This window comes from Perissodus microlepis, chromosome 7, assembly GCF_051167445.1.
Source record: "Perissodus microlepis isolate ML-2025 ecotype Zambia chromosome 7, ASM5116744v1, whole genome shotgun sequence".
In the NCBI taxonomy this organism is placed as follows: domain Eukaryota; kingdom Metazoa; phylum Chordata; class Actinopteri; order Cichliformes; family Cichlidae; genus Perissodus; species Perissodus microlepis.
Genome location: NC_140467.1, coordinates 60,959,336 through 60,974,762, shown reverse-complemented (window position 1 = coordinate 60,974,762; position 15,427 = coordinate 60,959,336). Strand labels below are relative to the sequence as shown.

Sequence of the window (15,427 nt, the reverse complement as noted above, 5' to 3'; positions counted from 1 at the left end):
AACAACCTTCACCTCTGAAGGGCAATCAGTGTCAACCACCATGTGACTGCACGGATTACCTGCTAAGAAGCAACCTGTCTCCAAACAGTTGCAGTCCCTCCCAGTCTGACTGCAGACACACAGAAAGATTGGCGAGGGTCTGCAGATAACTGCTGTCTTATTTATAAATGCAGACAAATTGTTTCTTTGAAGCAAACCTTTCGAAAGCAACACCGTCACAAGTTCATTGCATATGGTAATCATTTTTGGTCATGTCACAAGCTCCAGCCGCTGTTTTCCATAGTTGATTGAGACTGTGTGGGTTGAGTTTGGGGCACCAAAACTACTTGGACAGGTTTAGAAAAAGGTTCAGTTTTGAGTTAAAATTTGAAAATGCAGTGTTTTTTTGTTTGAGTGGCAACAAACCAAACTGAACTTTACCAAAGTGCCAGTGCAACTGAACAACGCACATTTAACTTTATATAGATCACTGATCATTGATCCTTCTTGGGGTCTCCCCCATTTAAAAAGCAGTTCTGTGAACAATTCATGGACTTACCGGTTATAGCAGTCATCCGGGTATTTGTCATACTCCATGTCATAATCAGATCTGAGGGGAGAGCAAGAATAAAGAGCTTAGAAATGATTGGAGGAGGATATTCTTCCAACCTGATGTTGGAAAACTATTTGTATTCATTACATAAAATGTTAAAGATTGGACACGTGCAGTCTTCTTGGGACAAACTGGGTCATAATAGGAAAACAGGAGATTTGGGGCAAAATCCATGTCCTTCCACCATCACTCTGGCTGCTGCCATCATTCATCTTCATCAGCAGCTATGGGTATTAATCAGCATTTAACAGTGGTATCGATCAGGCGCCACCTTAGAGCTGCGGCTCAGTCGTGCATCTCCTATTGAGCTTTGTAAGAGCAAAGCTCTAAACGTGACTATTGATCTGTGGGGCAGCTCTGCTCCTCTGCGCCGGGATCACACTAAACAACTCTGTTATGGCGCACACTGCTGGTTTATCTGTGCAATTAGTTTTGATGTTACAGCTCACCTCAGAGGATGTGCGCTGCTTTGATTATGAGCACATAACAGGCCATATAACTAGCTACAAACTCCTCTTAATCCCTGTAAAAAATATCCTTCAGGCTGTTCTGCATTTTATATATGCGCTCAGGCCGACTGTGGCATGTTTAGAAAAATGAATTTTTTCTTCCTCGTGACTCCTGGAGGTGTCAGAGCACTTTTCACCTGACTGATTTCACAGCAGCTTCATGAGCATTTAAAAGACTCCAGTAAAAGGAATGAAGTGAAGATGTTGTTTAACTCTGCTCTAGTTTGAGTGGACACATTTAAAGTTAATGTATTTCCAAAACCCAATTCTACAGGCACTTTGAGAAAAAATTATTATTATGGGGTTCACATGCTTTATGATTATCTGGTATATATTTATCATGTTCACCATCTATTCCCAACTGAAGTCATTCAAATTTTTACCTTCATACTCTGAATATTTTTATAGAAGGAGGTTGTAACTTGGAGCCTTTTTATTTACCTCATTTTTTTTTTTTATAGAATATTGACCCATCATAAAAATTCAGAAGTACAAAACACGCACAGAAAATTTCCAGAATGAAAAACACATTTGAGCATTTCTACGACGTAAATGTTACTGAGATGATGGAAGCTGAGCGAGAACTTTCACATGCTCTGTCTTGGTTTGAACAGCCACCTATTCCATAAAAATCCACGGTGCCGGCGCTTGTTTCTCCTCCTCTGTCACAGACTGCGAGTCGCTGCAGTTTTGCTACTGAAACGATGATACCTCATGAAAAAAATAACCTGAAAAAAGGCAGATTTCAGCCTTAGAACTTAAACAGTGCTATTTTTTAACTCACCCATATGTTCAAGGGCTGGACTCGGAAAATATTCATAGCATGAAGGTAAAATTTTGCATAACTGGCACAAAAACAAATCAACCAGCTGGAATAGAACATAACTTAAAAATGAAACCATATGCACAGTAAAGTGATGTCCTTGTAGATGACAGTGGGAGGAGGAAGAAAGTGAGTGTGCACTTCAGAAATAGTTCAGACTTTGACTAACCGGGTCACGAATTCTCTCCAGAAATGGCTGATGAGCTTTCAGATGTATTTCGTGGCAGTTTGAGTAAGTGCCATTTAGTTAAATTATATTCAAGAGAACATAGATGTCTACAGCCAGGTAATATATTCAATGCTGTGCAACACACACCAAAATATGGATAAACAGCACTGTGGCCCAGAGAAGTAATTTAAACTCAGACCTCTTCAAAAATAAATGTTCTGCACTCATATAGCACGTTCGAACTTTAGCGTTTTTGTAAGTAGTTTGCAGTGTAAAACACACACACATGCACAGCTAACAGGCAGCGGGACAGACAAGCTACAGTCACTACACAAACATGCATGAACTTTGATCATCTGGACAAATGCTCTGAAAGCAGTCCAACACAGACTGTGCTTGTATTTTATTTCAGTATTTCATTGGCTAATCAAGATCAGGAAGAATTTACAGATTGGAAATTTTGGTTCATTCAGGACTTTTTGCAGCTCATCACAGATTAACACAACCTCTGCAGCCGTTCCAGATTGGAGGAGGATTGGAAGTAATCCCATGACATACATCACAGCTGGCAGTGTTCCTGATGAAATTACTCAAATCCATCTAATCGGTCCACAGTATTTAAAGATAGAAAGCTTTTATTCAGCAGTTTTAACACTTATATTGTGGGGTATCTTGGTCCTTTCAGGGGCATTTCACAACCTCTGCCACAGAGGTTAAGCTGCAGTCTCTCCGTCAGCAGCTTTCACTGAGGTTTAGTGGACAGGATCAGCCTCAGGCTACGACAAGCTAATTAGATCAGGAATATCCAGATTTGAGTCCTGAGGGGGTAAAAGTGGGGTCAGGCGCTGAATTCAAATTAATTTAAAAGTGCCAAAACACTTTCCACAGCCCTCAGGGTGGATTATAAAATATTAATTTGCCACTCTCTACAAATAAAACACCTAATTTGAAGCACTAATTGCTTTTTAAAAACAAAAGGTTCAGGAGTGTAACACACTTGTGACGCCCTGAAATAATAAACATAATTAATCAAATCAGGGGGATAAGTTTTAAAATAACCCTGAAGCCTATGAAGTCATGAAATTAACAGGGTGTTTCCAAAGGTCAGGGTGGCGTCTTCCTAGCCTGTGTGTACCTACATGGATATACATTCCCACATCTTCACTGTCATGCTGAACGATGTTACAGGCAGCATAACGACTCCTCCAGACCCTTTCAAGTCTGTCACGTGTGCTCGGGGTGAACCTGCTCCCATTAGGGAAAAGCACAGGGTGCCAGTGATGGACTTGCCAATTCTCATATTCTGTGGCAAATGCCAATCGGGCTCCATGGTGCTGCGCAGTGAGCACAGGGCTCACTACAGGATGTTGGGCCCTAAGGCCATCCTCATGAAGTCTGGTTCTGATTGTTGGGTCACACTGGTGGGCTGCTGGAAGTGATTTTGTAGCTCTGGCAGTGCTCATCCCATTTCTCCTTGCACAAAGAAGCAGATACTGGTCCTGCTGATGAGTTAATTGCGTTCTACTGCCCAGTTCTCCTGGGATCGCCTCCATGTTCTTCAGACTGTGCTGGGAGACGCAGCAAACGCTCTGGCAGTGACACGTATTAATGTGCTATTGTGGAGCAGTTAGGCTACCTGTGCAACCTCTGAAGGGTCTAGGTATGGCCTCATGCTACCAGTAGTGACACTGACCCTAGCCAAGTGCAAAACTAGTTAAAAAAAATTGTCAGAAAAGATGAGGAGGAAAAAAATGTCAGTAACCTCCGTCTGTAAAACCATTCCTGTTCTGGGGGCTGTATCATTTTTGCCCTTCATGTGCACAGATTTGCATGAACAAGTGCATCACGTAGAAGTGATTAACTCTTGATTTTAATTTAGGAGCTTTTAAGTTTGCTTTTATCAAACAGTACAAAATTAAACTTATTTGTGTCACATCTTCACAAATATCAAACTGTAACAAGAAAAAATATGATACATGATTTAGATTTTCTCAAGAAAATGTCACAAAGCCATCTGGATCCAGGGACTTTTCCTTGGTGTCCATGTCATTTGGTATTAAATTAAATAATCTTAGTGTATTTATCAAAGACACTGAAAATGTTTACCTCAATATTAAGAATATTTCCAGATTAGCAGGAACAAGCATTTGTACTACTTGCTTCATCACAGACGTTACAATGATGAACCTTCGCGGTTGAGACTATTTCCCATGATATCACTGCTCAAAGTTAATGTTAGAAAAAAATTATCCTGAGGAGAAACAAAATGGTGAGATGCAGATGCTTGGAGCTGGTGCATTGATGTTGTCGGAGTCTTTAACAGAGCTTAAATTTGTTTTTCAGCCCTGAACATTTAATGTGTGTGTCTGCTGTACTTTTGCTGTACAGGTCCGTCGTGGTGAAGACGGAGCGCGGTGGAGCTGTGTGTCTATTACACTTTTTAGAGCAATACTGGATTGGGAAGCCGCTGTAAAATTCACACTGCAGCTCAACAGAACTATAAATGAAACAACTCATTTTGATTCGAAGTTCATTCATTAACTGAATTCTCCGACCACTTCATTAGTAAAACAAACCAATCAAATCGTGCCCGTCACTGGCTCGGCCAACAGAGTGCTGCAGGAATGAGTCTGAAAACCCAGAAATGAGTTAGTATTTTTGGCTTTTTGGCTCCCTGGTCAGTGGGTTATGTGGATGGCTTTTTGGTTAGATGCCTGAAGTGTGTTTAAGATGAGCTTTAAACATAACACAGAGTTTATCTTCTGCATTAATCCAAAAGCTGTTGGAAAACCCCACTCACAGGTTTGCCTGTTTTCCATGTCTCACTGACTGATTGCTGATGTATTCACTGACTATCCCACTCCCATTTATCATTTCCCACCAGCTAAGACGAGAGGTCTAAATTCAAGAGCTCAAATATTCTCAAATGTGATAATAATTAATGGTGTGCTGATTCTTAGCGGTAAATTGTTATTTTACAAAGCTCTTCGTTATTATTGTGTTTTTTTATTGTTATTTAATTTCTTTGTAAATGTTTCCTCAATAGTAGATCTCTACACGCGTTGGTGCTGTGGTATAAAATCCAGGACGCTATAAAAGTGTAGAACTGAGCTCCTAATCACACAGAAAAGCCGTTTCAGGTGTTAATAAGGGCTTTAATTTGCTCTGCACTGCACTGCTGTAGACCCTAATGGTGTTATTATCGAGCTCCGTGGCTTTTCTCCTGATGGGAATAATTACACAGCAGCGAGGAACGTCAATGAACATCGTGGACAAACACACTGAGAGAGAGCGTTTGTCGAGAGCGGGAGAAATCAATGACGTGTTCAAACATCCCTCCCCCTCTCCGCAGAGGGGGATGAGAATCTGCTCGCCGTTTTGTAAAGAAAAACGTGGAGAGAGAAAAAAGCATTTGAGTGTTTACCAAGTGAGCAAACATGGCTGAACTAAAACGAACAATGGGAGGTGAAACGGCGAGGAAACGACGAAGAATTTGCATTTTACCAACCACCACTTAATGCTAACCCTCCTCCGATGCTAATGATAGCATTCAGCATCGGGAACCTCCCTCCGCTGCTTGCGCTCTCACGCGCTGAACATCAAATCAGTGCGTGCGTGCGCGCTCATCAATATTCATGTGCTCCTGAGTGAGTGTCAGACGGCAGGTGAGACCATGCTGTGCACTTCCAACGGTTCCATTTATTCTGATTTACCGCTCACCCTCAGCAGCCCGCCGCAGTGTCATAAATCAGGCGGCGTACTGTAGCTTGGCGAGGAGGAGGTTAATGGGCCATTCAGCCGTACTCGGTCCGAGCAGAAAGCCAGGGCAGGGGGGAGACGTGGCTCGGCTGGTGAGCGCTGTGAGCGTTGAGGTCACTGTGAGCTGGCTGCAGGAGCACTAATATTGTTTTACAAATACAGCTTATGTCAACATCTGAGAAAACCTACAGTTCAGCAAATACAACTTTTAAAAAGTGTCTCAAAAAGTAAAAGAAAGCAGTTTAATCTGTTGTTCGTTTATACAATTAAACCAGATTTAACAGGGCTATGAAATTTGAGTACCCTATGGATCTGAAAGTACAAATCCATTCGCTCATCCAAAAGAAAACTCACAGCTGAAGCACTTTGACTCCTTGGATTGCCGTAGAACTCTAACACATTGCTGTACATTAGGAAAAATCCCCCAGTACAGCACTCCAATCAAATTATTTGGATACATAATGAATGTTTCACACCATCAAATTGAACAATTTCTATGAAACCTGAAAAATTCTGCTAATCTCCATGTTCTTCTTACTGGGCACTACCAGAGCAGCTTTGCAATAGTCACAGTTATACATAATCCCTGTTTAGCCTAACCTGACCTTAATGTAGCCCCTCAGTACATCCTGTGCCAACTTTCTCCTCCGAAAAGATTGTGAGGCTTCTGTGCACACCACCAGTTATGTGCGTAATATGAGCATATTAGTGATATCCACTTTCTACAATATCCAAAACTGAGTGTTTAAAACTGTAGAACTGAGCTCATCAACAGTCTGTGGTTCAGTCCACAGCTATTTGGAGAATAACACACATTTGCAAATTTTCTGCTTCCCTCTGTATACCACAGTGCATTTTAAATCAGTGAAGACGTGACTCAAGTACACATTTCCAGCTTTAAGTCAGAGTATTTAACAAACGTTTCGCATTAACTGTTTAGGAATTAAAGTCGTTTTTACACACAGCCCTCCATTTTCATAGGCTCAAAATGTATTGGACAATTCACAAATTTAGTAAATAAAATATCACAATCACAAGATAACCGTTATGATTCCAAGTGTTTGACTGTTAGCTGTTCACTGGAACTGTGAGGTCCAGAGAAATGAGGATGCCAGTGATGGAGGCGGTCGGTGGGCTGAAACGTTCAGAAAGACAGCAAAAAGTGACAAAATCAACAATCTGATTCACTGAACAGCTCAGCAACACCCAAAGGCCTGGAAGACCATGAAAGCAGAAGATTGCAGAATTATTTCCACGATTAAGACAAAGTCTTCCTCAGTAACTCGCTCAGGGAAGAATACTCTCGAGGAGGTAGGTGTCTTCTTGTGAAGATCTACAATCAAAAGGCTCCTTTATGAATGGAAATAGACTCTTTTTAACAATGTGCAAACCACTGGTTAGGTCAGATTAGCTCTTAAAAACATCTAAAAGCACCTGCAGAGTCCAGGAAAAAAGATCTTTGGGCAGATGGAACCAAGGTGAGTGATGGGAAGAGAAAAGGATGGAGACGGTGAGAAACGTAACATTTACCCTGTCATTTCGTAGCTCAAATGGCTCACACTCCATCACTCTTTACAGCTTATTGCCTGAAAACTGACAAATGTGACTTTGATCTTGAGCACAACTTGACTGAAAACAGATGAGTTGATCAACATGTGTAAGATTGCCTTCCTCTCCCTGAGCCTGGTTCTACTGGAGGTTTCTTACTGTTAAAAGGGAGTTTTTATTTCCCACTGTCGCCAAAGCACTTACTCATAGAGGATCATCTGATTGTTGGGGTCTTCTCTGTTTTCTCTGTATTATTGTAGGGTCTTTACCTTAAATTTGGTACTTGGAGGCAATAATATTTAAATCCTAAACCGTTAATGCAATACTTTTGTTAAACTCTTTGCAACACTGTGCACAAACCTATGGCTCTAACTGTGACTGTAATTCTAAACTCACCCCCCACCCCAAATACTACTATGCACTACTAATACTATGTATTAGTAGTACATAAACTACCACAAGCAGCATTCAGAAATGTGTGGTAATAATCCCAAAGACAAGTTTCAGGCAGAATATATCCATGGCTCAAACTTCTAAAGCTATTTATTCTGAAGCTATATATGCAGAGCACGCATGCAGATGAGAGGAAGGAAGGCTGTAGTTCAAGGAGAAAGACAAAGCACAATCTGAGGCGAGAACAGGACAATGTACGGCCTGTGCTTAAACCCAAAAGGCGTAAAAATCCCGGGAAGTATTCAAAGTGGGAATTCAGACTAATTATGAAATATGAATTACACATCCTGCATTGTGGCTTCTGCACTTTGCTAGATAAATGCTTTAATACAAAAGCGCCAAAAACATATTTTAAAGTGAAAAATAATTTGTTTCACTGCATAATAATGGACAATGTGGGGATTATCATTTTCTCACATTCAGTGAACATACAGAAAAAGATGACAGATGTAAACAGTTTTAAATCTTTTCTCACTGTGAGCTCCAAACAGGACCTGCCGGCCAACCTGCATCCACAGTCTTATCTTAATTATATTTAAACTGCGTGTTTTGTTTGCATGTAAACACACTCTGCCATTTCAGAGTCGATGAGGTGAAACCGGCAGCCGGCAGCACAGCTCCATCAAAGGCGACATTTAAATTTAAACAAGGAGGCTGTTTAGTTTCCTCTCTTTATCTTCCCTCCGAGTGTGTGTGTGTGTGTGTGTGTGTGTGTGTGTGTGTGTGTGTGTGTGTGTGTGTGTGTGAGTGTGTGTGTTAAATGGTTTTTGTTTTCTTGGGAGTTTTTTGTGCCGCCTCTTTATCGAGCTGTTATTTTTCTCCTCAAAAGAAACGCTGATTCATCTCTTTACGCTAAACGCTCATCTCAGCAGGGCGATCGAGGGACAAGAAGACATAATTACAGAGTTCTGCTCGGTGCCCTCGCTCTGTGTCTCTCCCATCATCGCTATCTCTCTCTCCATCTCACCCTCGTCCTCTGTCTCTCCTTTGATTTCTTTTTTTTTGCCCCCGCTTAGTTGATGTGAAGTTAATCAGGAGGTAGGAAAACACACTTTGCAGTCTGAAGGTCTGCCTCCAACAAAAGCACAGATCAATGTGAGGACTGTACAACCCCAGAGCTGCTGGGAACCTGAGAGGCCTCCCCATCGGTTAATTAAATGCTGATTCACATGGATTCAGGAGGCACCGACCTGCAGGCAGCCCTACACGTGGAAGGAGGAGGCTTCACTGAAGTCAAAAGTTCTAAGATTTTTGCAGCTGATAGAAAAAAAGAAACAAAATAACGTCTCAATAAGAAAATGAGACAGACAGCTATGGAGCTGCAGGTGAAACGGTGGCTGGAACCCACTGAGCGTTTCCCGTCACGGACACAGTTGTTAAATGTTTCCCTTATTGGACGTTTACAATATCATCAAAAATACAAAATAGGACTTTTAATGCCGTAATTTCACTTGATAGTTAAACACATTTTAAAGTGGACCTACTAAGTAGATCATTACCAGCTCCGTGTCTTTATTCTTGGACTGCAGTAGAGCAGCTTTGCATCATTCACAGTTCTACACATTCGTATGTCTCATCCACGTTATGCCATGAACCATTTTAATGTGAGGAGCAGCAGAAAATCTGTAGCTTGTTGTGAAAGTGTTTTTATTTAACTTTATTTAACTCCCAGGTATGGCACGAAAACGTCGAGGGAATGTGTCCTGTCATCAGTCCTAAATAGACCAACCGCCTGCCTGCAGAAGAAGAACGCTGGAATTTGATGTTTTATGTGTAATTTAATGGACACGGTAGCAATGGTAGCAATGCACATACTCAAGTCTACCTTGTGGACTCACACACACACACCACTCATTTACATGTACATTACATCCACTCATTTCATACAATAAAACTGTGCATTCATTTAAATATTGTGCATATTGTAATTGGGTTGCATTTATATATGTGTGTGTATTGTATATATCTGTATATGTATCCATATTGATTGCACTTTGGTCATTGTTTGAGTCATATACATTTCAATGACAATAAATTGAATCTAATCTAATCTAAAATTTCTTTCTCTCTAAGGAAAAAGTAGAGAATTAAAGTGACACTTTATTTAACTACAGAGATACAGTCCTGTGAAAAATGAAGTACGCCCTGAGATTCAGTCGCTTGTAGAACCTCCTTTAGCAGCAATAACTTGAAGTAATGGTTTTCTACATGACTTTATCGCCCTCTCACTTCACATCACATTTTGGCTCACTCTTTACAGAGCTGCTTCAGTTCACTGAGGTTTGCAGGATTCATTAACAGCTCTCTGAAGGTCCCACCACAGCATTTCGGTCAGTTTGAGGTATGGATTCGTTGGCTTTGCATTATTGTCCAGTTGGTTTGGTTTGAGCTTTAGCTGTCAGACATGTGTCCTCAGATCTGACTCTGATATACAGAGGAGTTAATGGTCAACTCAGTGACCCCCAGGTGCCCAAATCATCAGCCCTCCATCATTGTGCTGACAGTTGGTTTGAGGTGTTTGTGCTGATATGCTATTTTTTTTTTTTTTGTTGTTGTTGTTGTATTTTTCTAATGTCCTACTGTTTATTCTGGACAAATATCTCCACTTTCGTTCTCATCTGTACAAAGGACATTGTTGTGGTGGGTTTTTCAGATACAGCTTGCAAACCTAAGTCATGCAGCCTTTCTGGAGAGAAACAAGCCACACTCGTTCAGTCTTTTGCAAATTTCACTGTCAAGAACATTTAAACTGCCGTCCGAGGCCTGTAGAGGCTGAGATGGAGCTCTTGGGTTTTTTGCAGCTTTTCTGCTTGGATGAAGATTGTGGCACACCTGAATGCTCCAGACCACCAAAGTGCCAAAACCTCTGTTTTTCTAAAGGTGCTCACTCTTACTGGTCATCAGTTAATCAAGTGCATTTGAGTAGCAGCACCTGACTACCACTTGACATCTTAATTCTTATGTAAGCAATGAGGGTGTACTTAATTTTTCACACAACTATATATCTGTGTCAGGGCAAGGGGCTGAACATGAGCCTAAAATGTTTGCCTAATATTTTTCACCCCAATTTGCGACATTATATTACAAAATACAAATGACAAATATTCTTGATTTCCTGTGACCCTCCTCCCGTCAGCAGACAGGTTAAAAAGAAAATCATGGAAACAGCGCTGTGCCAAACTGGCACATCACACGAGTGTGGGTCTGTCATTGTGTGCTTGGATCCTGAGCAGAGGTCTGGACGGCAGCCCCAGAGACTAAAGCGTTGAGCCCGGATCAGTTTGGAAACACCATCTGTCTGTACATCAGTAATCACATTCCTCCAGCATTAGAAAGCACAACCATAACATTGATGATGCTTTTGGAAAGTGACGCCTTTTTTTGGAGACCTAAAAATTTTCAGGAGACTTGATTTTAGAAGAAGAGCATAATTAGTTTTAGGTTGTTGATTAGCCATTAGGATTTAGCAAAAGTGCTAAACAGGCCGAAGTGCAGGACATTTTTCAGTTCAGTTTTCAGTTTTATTTGTCATATGCAAGTTAGCACAGGGTCAACATTGCAATGAAATGTGTTTGACGAGCAGCAGTCACTCAGCAGCATGATACAGTAGAAGAAAATATAATAAAATATAATAAAATAATAGAAAATAGAAAAATAGTAAGGAGCAAAATATTAGAGAGACGTGGTAAAAGAGAAAATATGACTAAATATATATGTATCTATAAATATAAATATATGTACACTAGTGATTAAATAAGAAAATCTTGAAAAGAAATATGACGGGAGGGCAGATGGGATATTGCACAGGAATGAGCAGCAGAAAATTACAGTATTGCACTTTTTAAATATAAATATCAATAACAATAAAGTGGAGTGACCAGTGCAGATTAAACAGAGTACTTGTGAAGCTGCAAGGTAGCTTCTGAGTGCGTCCTGTGGACTGTGCTGTGTGTGTTTAAGTGTTGTGGTTGAGGTGTCGTATGGTAACAGAACAGAACACAAAGAGAACACATAAATGTTTAAATTGAGAAAAGTTACCATTTTAGGAAGAATATTAGCTCATTTTGACTAAATAAAATAAATAAATGGGTTTGTGAGATTTGCAAATCATTGTGCTCTGTTTTTATTTACATCTTACACCCTGTCCCCACTTTTTAAGAGGTGGAGTTATGAAGAACAGCACTGAGAACACACTCAGCATTAAGGATAATTAACACATATCGTTTGGCACAAGAGTCGCACGAAAAAGCTAACAACCATGATCCATCCATTCTCTTCCACTTATCCAATCTTAAAAACCGTAAAACCCTCAAGCAGTCAGCAACAAATTCAGTCTGAATTGTTTTTTTTCTCTTCCAACACCAAAGTGAATGTTATTGACTGGCCTGCACAAAGCCTGACTTGAATCCCATTGAAAATCTGAGGGGTGAACTGAAGCCAGACGACCATCAAATCTGGAAAAGCTCAAGAGATTTTTCCAAAGAAGAATCCGCTGGGATTGCTCAGGAGACGCGTGAGAGACTCGCTGAAAACTACAACAAATGACTGCAGGCTGTTATCCATTCAATTCAGCTTTATTAATATAGTGCCAAAATTACAACAACAGTTGCCTCCAGGTGCTTTATATTTTAAGGTAAAGGCCCTAAAATAATAGACAGAAAACACCATAAGAGTCCCCCATGAGGAAACACCTGGCGACAATAGGATGGAAAAACTCCAATTTAACAGGAAGAGCCAAGCTCAGGGAGGAGTGGCCAACTTCCGTGACTGGTGGCTTTTTTTTATCCCACAAAAAGGATACAAAAAGGTTAAGTACTGACATCAGAGGATATAACAGTTTTACCCTGGTGGTTCTTGTTTTTTGTGAAAAGTAAAATAATGCAAGCTTTCAAAATAAAACTAGGATGTTTGGAATAGACATCAGCTTTCTGATATTCCACTTAGTAGTTTTGTGCTTACTGGAAAAAAGTCACAATAGTTAGAAGTGACCAAAAAAATTCAGGGTCCTCAGAAGTACAAAAGTATTTGTGTGTCTGCATGAGTCCCAAACACAGAGGATGCAGCCATCGATCATATCTGAGAGATTCAGTAAAGCTTCTGTGAGAGGCGGCATAATCGCACAACAGTCCCTGTGTGTGTGTGTGTGTGTGTGTGTGTGTGTGTGTGTGTGTGTGTGTGTGTGTGTGTGTGACTGAAGTCATCATGTCATGTAAGCCAGCAGCTGCTGGACTTTGTCACACGGCTCATCCACCATGATGACAAACACCCTCGCCTCACACTGACATGCACTCAAAATAAACAAAGATTTGGAGCGAGAGTAAAAAACTAGAGCAATTACAGTTCATTTGGGTTTTCCACAGCTGTGGAAGTTTCCACAGCTACTTTTAGAACTATTAACACAGAATTAACACATCAAAAAATGTGGCAGTCCAATAGAAACGGACTTAGTACAAAGCAGCAAGAAGAAGGTGAATGAAAAACCCAAATGGCATCACTTCTCCACCTGTTTTCTAATCATATCAGCTTTTATTTGAGTTACATTCAAACAGAAACCTCCTTATAGGAACAATGATTCGATCCCCGGGCTCTCTGTCCTGGTCGTTGTGTCCTTGGGCAAGACACCTTACCCTACCGCCTGCTGGTGTTGGCCAGAGGGGCCGATGGCGCGATATGGCAGCCTCGCTTCTGTCAGTCTGCCCCAGGGCAGCTGTGGCTACAACTGTAGCTGCCTCCACCAGTGTGTGAATGTGAGAGTGAATGAATAGTGGCATTGTAAAGCGCTTTGGGTGCCTTGAAAAGCGCTATATAAATCCAATCCATTATTATTATTATTAATGATGTCAATGCAGTTCCGCTAATGTCCACTAGAGGCTCCAGCAGTAAGTCAGACTTCAACGTTACAGCACAAATAACCATGTTTACAGCCTTCTACAAAAAACAAAATTGATTTTTATAGATAATGTTGCAGTTTTACACATTTATCTCTTGCATTTAAACTGCATGAGGTAAATAAAAGTTGCAGTAGGTGGGCTCACTTACGATCACACTGAATTAGGGACTCACTTTCCTAACCCAGCTAATCAGCTCCGGTGCTAGAATTAGCTGATGACTCTCTTGCTGAGCTTACCTTAAGCCCACCAGTCCCACATCATTCCTCACCCTGTCATCCTCTCAGCTCCCAACAATCAGCCATGCTTTCCACCCCTATCACCAGCCAGTCCTCTCAATATTTTCCAGTCATTTACCCACATCGGCCAACTTGCACTGTCCACAAGCCTTGATCCCTACAGAAGCACCATAAACCGTGCTGTGCGATGCTTCTTCCACTTCTTTGCAGTAATAACAGGTGACACGTGGTATTTTTGGTATTATTTTTGCCAGCATCTCCCTTATGACAACACAATCAGCGTGTTACGCTATCATAACAATGTTAACAACAACCACTTGGCAAAATCAGGATGTCCTATAGGTTACAGTGAGCTTTCTGATGCAGATCAAACAGTAACTGGGTTTGAATCAATCCTGTATTACTGATATAAGAGTAAACTGTGCACTACACTGTGTGGAGGCATCTGAGCAGTTAATCGTGCCCTTTGATTAACGATCATCAAACAATTAAAAAACACAATGCCACCTGCGGTCGTGCTCAGCTGTCAGCATCCCAGAGAGAGCCATGTTTTTTTCTCTGCACTGTTTAACATCACCGGTGCAGTGAAGTATTGATAATGTATAAGTCACGCCACACAGCCCTGCTTCCTTCACCTCAGACTGGAGCTCAGAGCCTTCCCCCAGAGTCTCGGTCTCTGAAGCTTAGAGATGCATACGCTGCTTTTAAAAAGTCTTTCTTGCTAACATGAAAGGACGTCTGCAGCGAGGAGATTTAAAATGCAGGGTGGAGCAACCAGAACCTCTCAGAGGGCTTCAAACTGTGAGACAGACCTTTAGAGGATGAGGGACAGAGCTGAGAATCAGAGCGTAAATAATTATTCAGACGATCACACATTTATCAGTGATTATACACCTAAGCATCGCAGTTAGGAAGTTTATTTTTCTAATGTTCTTTATGTTATCTTGCAAGAAAACTGTCATAATATTTCAATTTTTCAAAAAGAAAACCCAAAAGTAACAAAATTATAAATTTTGAAACTAGGATAATGATAGATTGAGCTACGGAGAAAACAACGTGTGGCATCATTCAGTTAGCCAAAAACCTCAGACACAAGTCTACCTCGTATCCAGGGCAACAGAGCTGGAAGCTAAAACAAGAAAAAACATGCGTGTTTTTAATTAACCTGAAAATACTTTCACTATGGGCAACATTTAAAACAGTTTAAGTATGATGATTAATCTATGTGTACCTTTTGATTACTGTTAAATCAAAGTACCTTTAGAGAAAATTCAAATATTCTTAGTCACCCTGTCATCATATTGTAATGAAATTTCTTTTCTCGGGATGCTTCCTGCACTGGGGTCGGTGCTCTGATGCACTCCAAAATTGGCTGCTGCGAGATGACGCTCCCATTTCAGAGATGTGCAAAGCGACAGTGTAATTTGGAGGGTTAACAGCCTGGAAA

At 40.9% G+C, this 15,427-nt stretch overlaps 1 protein-coding gene across 3 annotated transcripts in view; it reads right to left on the bottom strand.

Moving 5' to 3' along the window:
• LOC146384445 (RNA-binding protein Raly-like) overlaps nt 1-15,427 on the bottom strand; it is a 71,381-nt gene that overhangs the window by 42,101 nt on the left and 13,853 nt on the right. For 2 of the 3 annotated variants that reach the window (XM_084936396.1, XM_084936395.1), the window contains exon 3: nt 539-589. The exons of the other annotated variant lie outside the window; for it this stretch is intronic. In XM_084936396.1, coding sequence (XP_084792522.1) covers nt 539-589 — 51 coding nt within the window. The remainder of the gene's footprint in view (nt 1-538; nt 590-15,427) is intronic. 3 annotated transcript variants of the gene reach the window in all.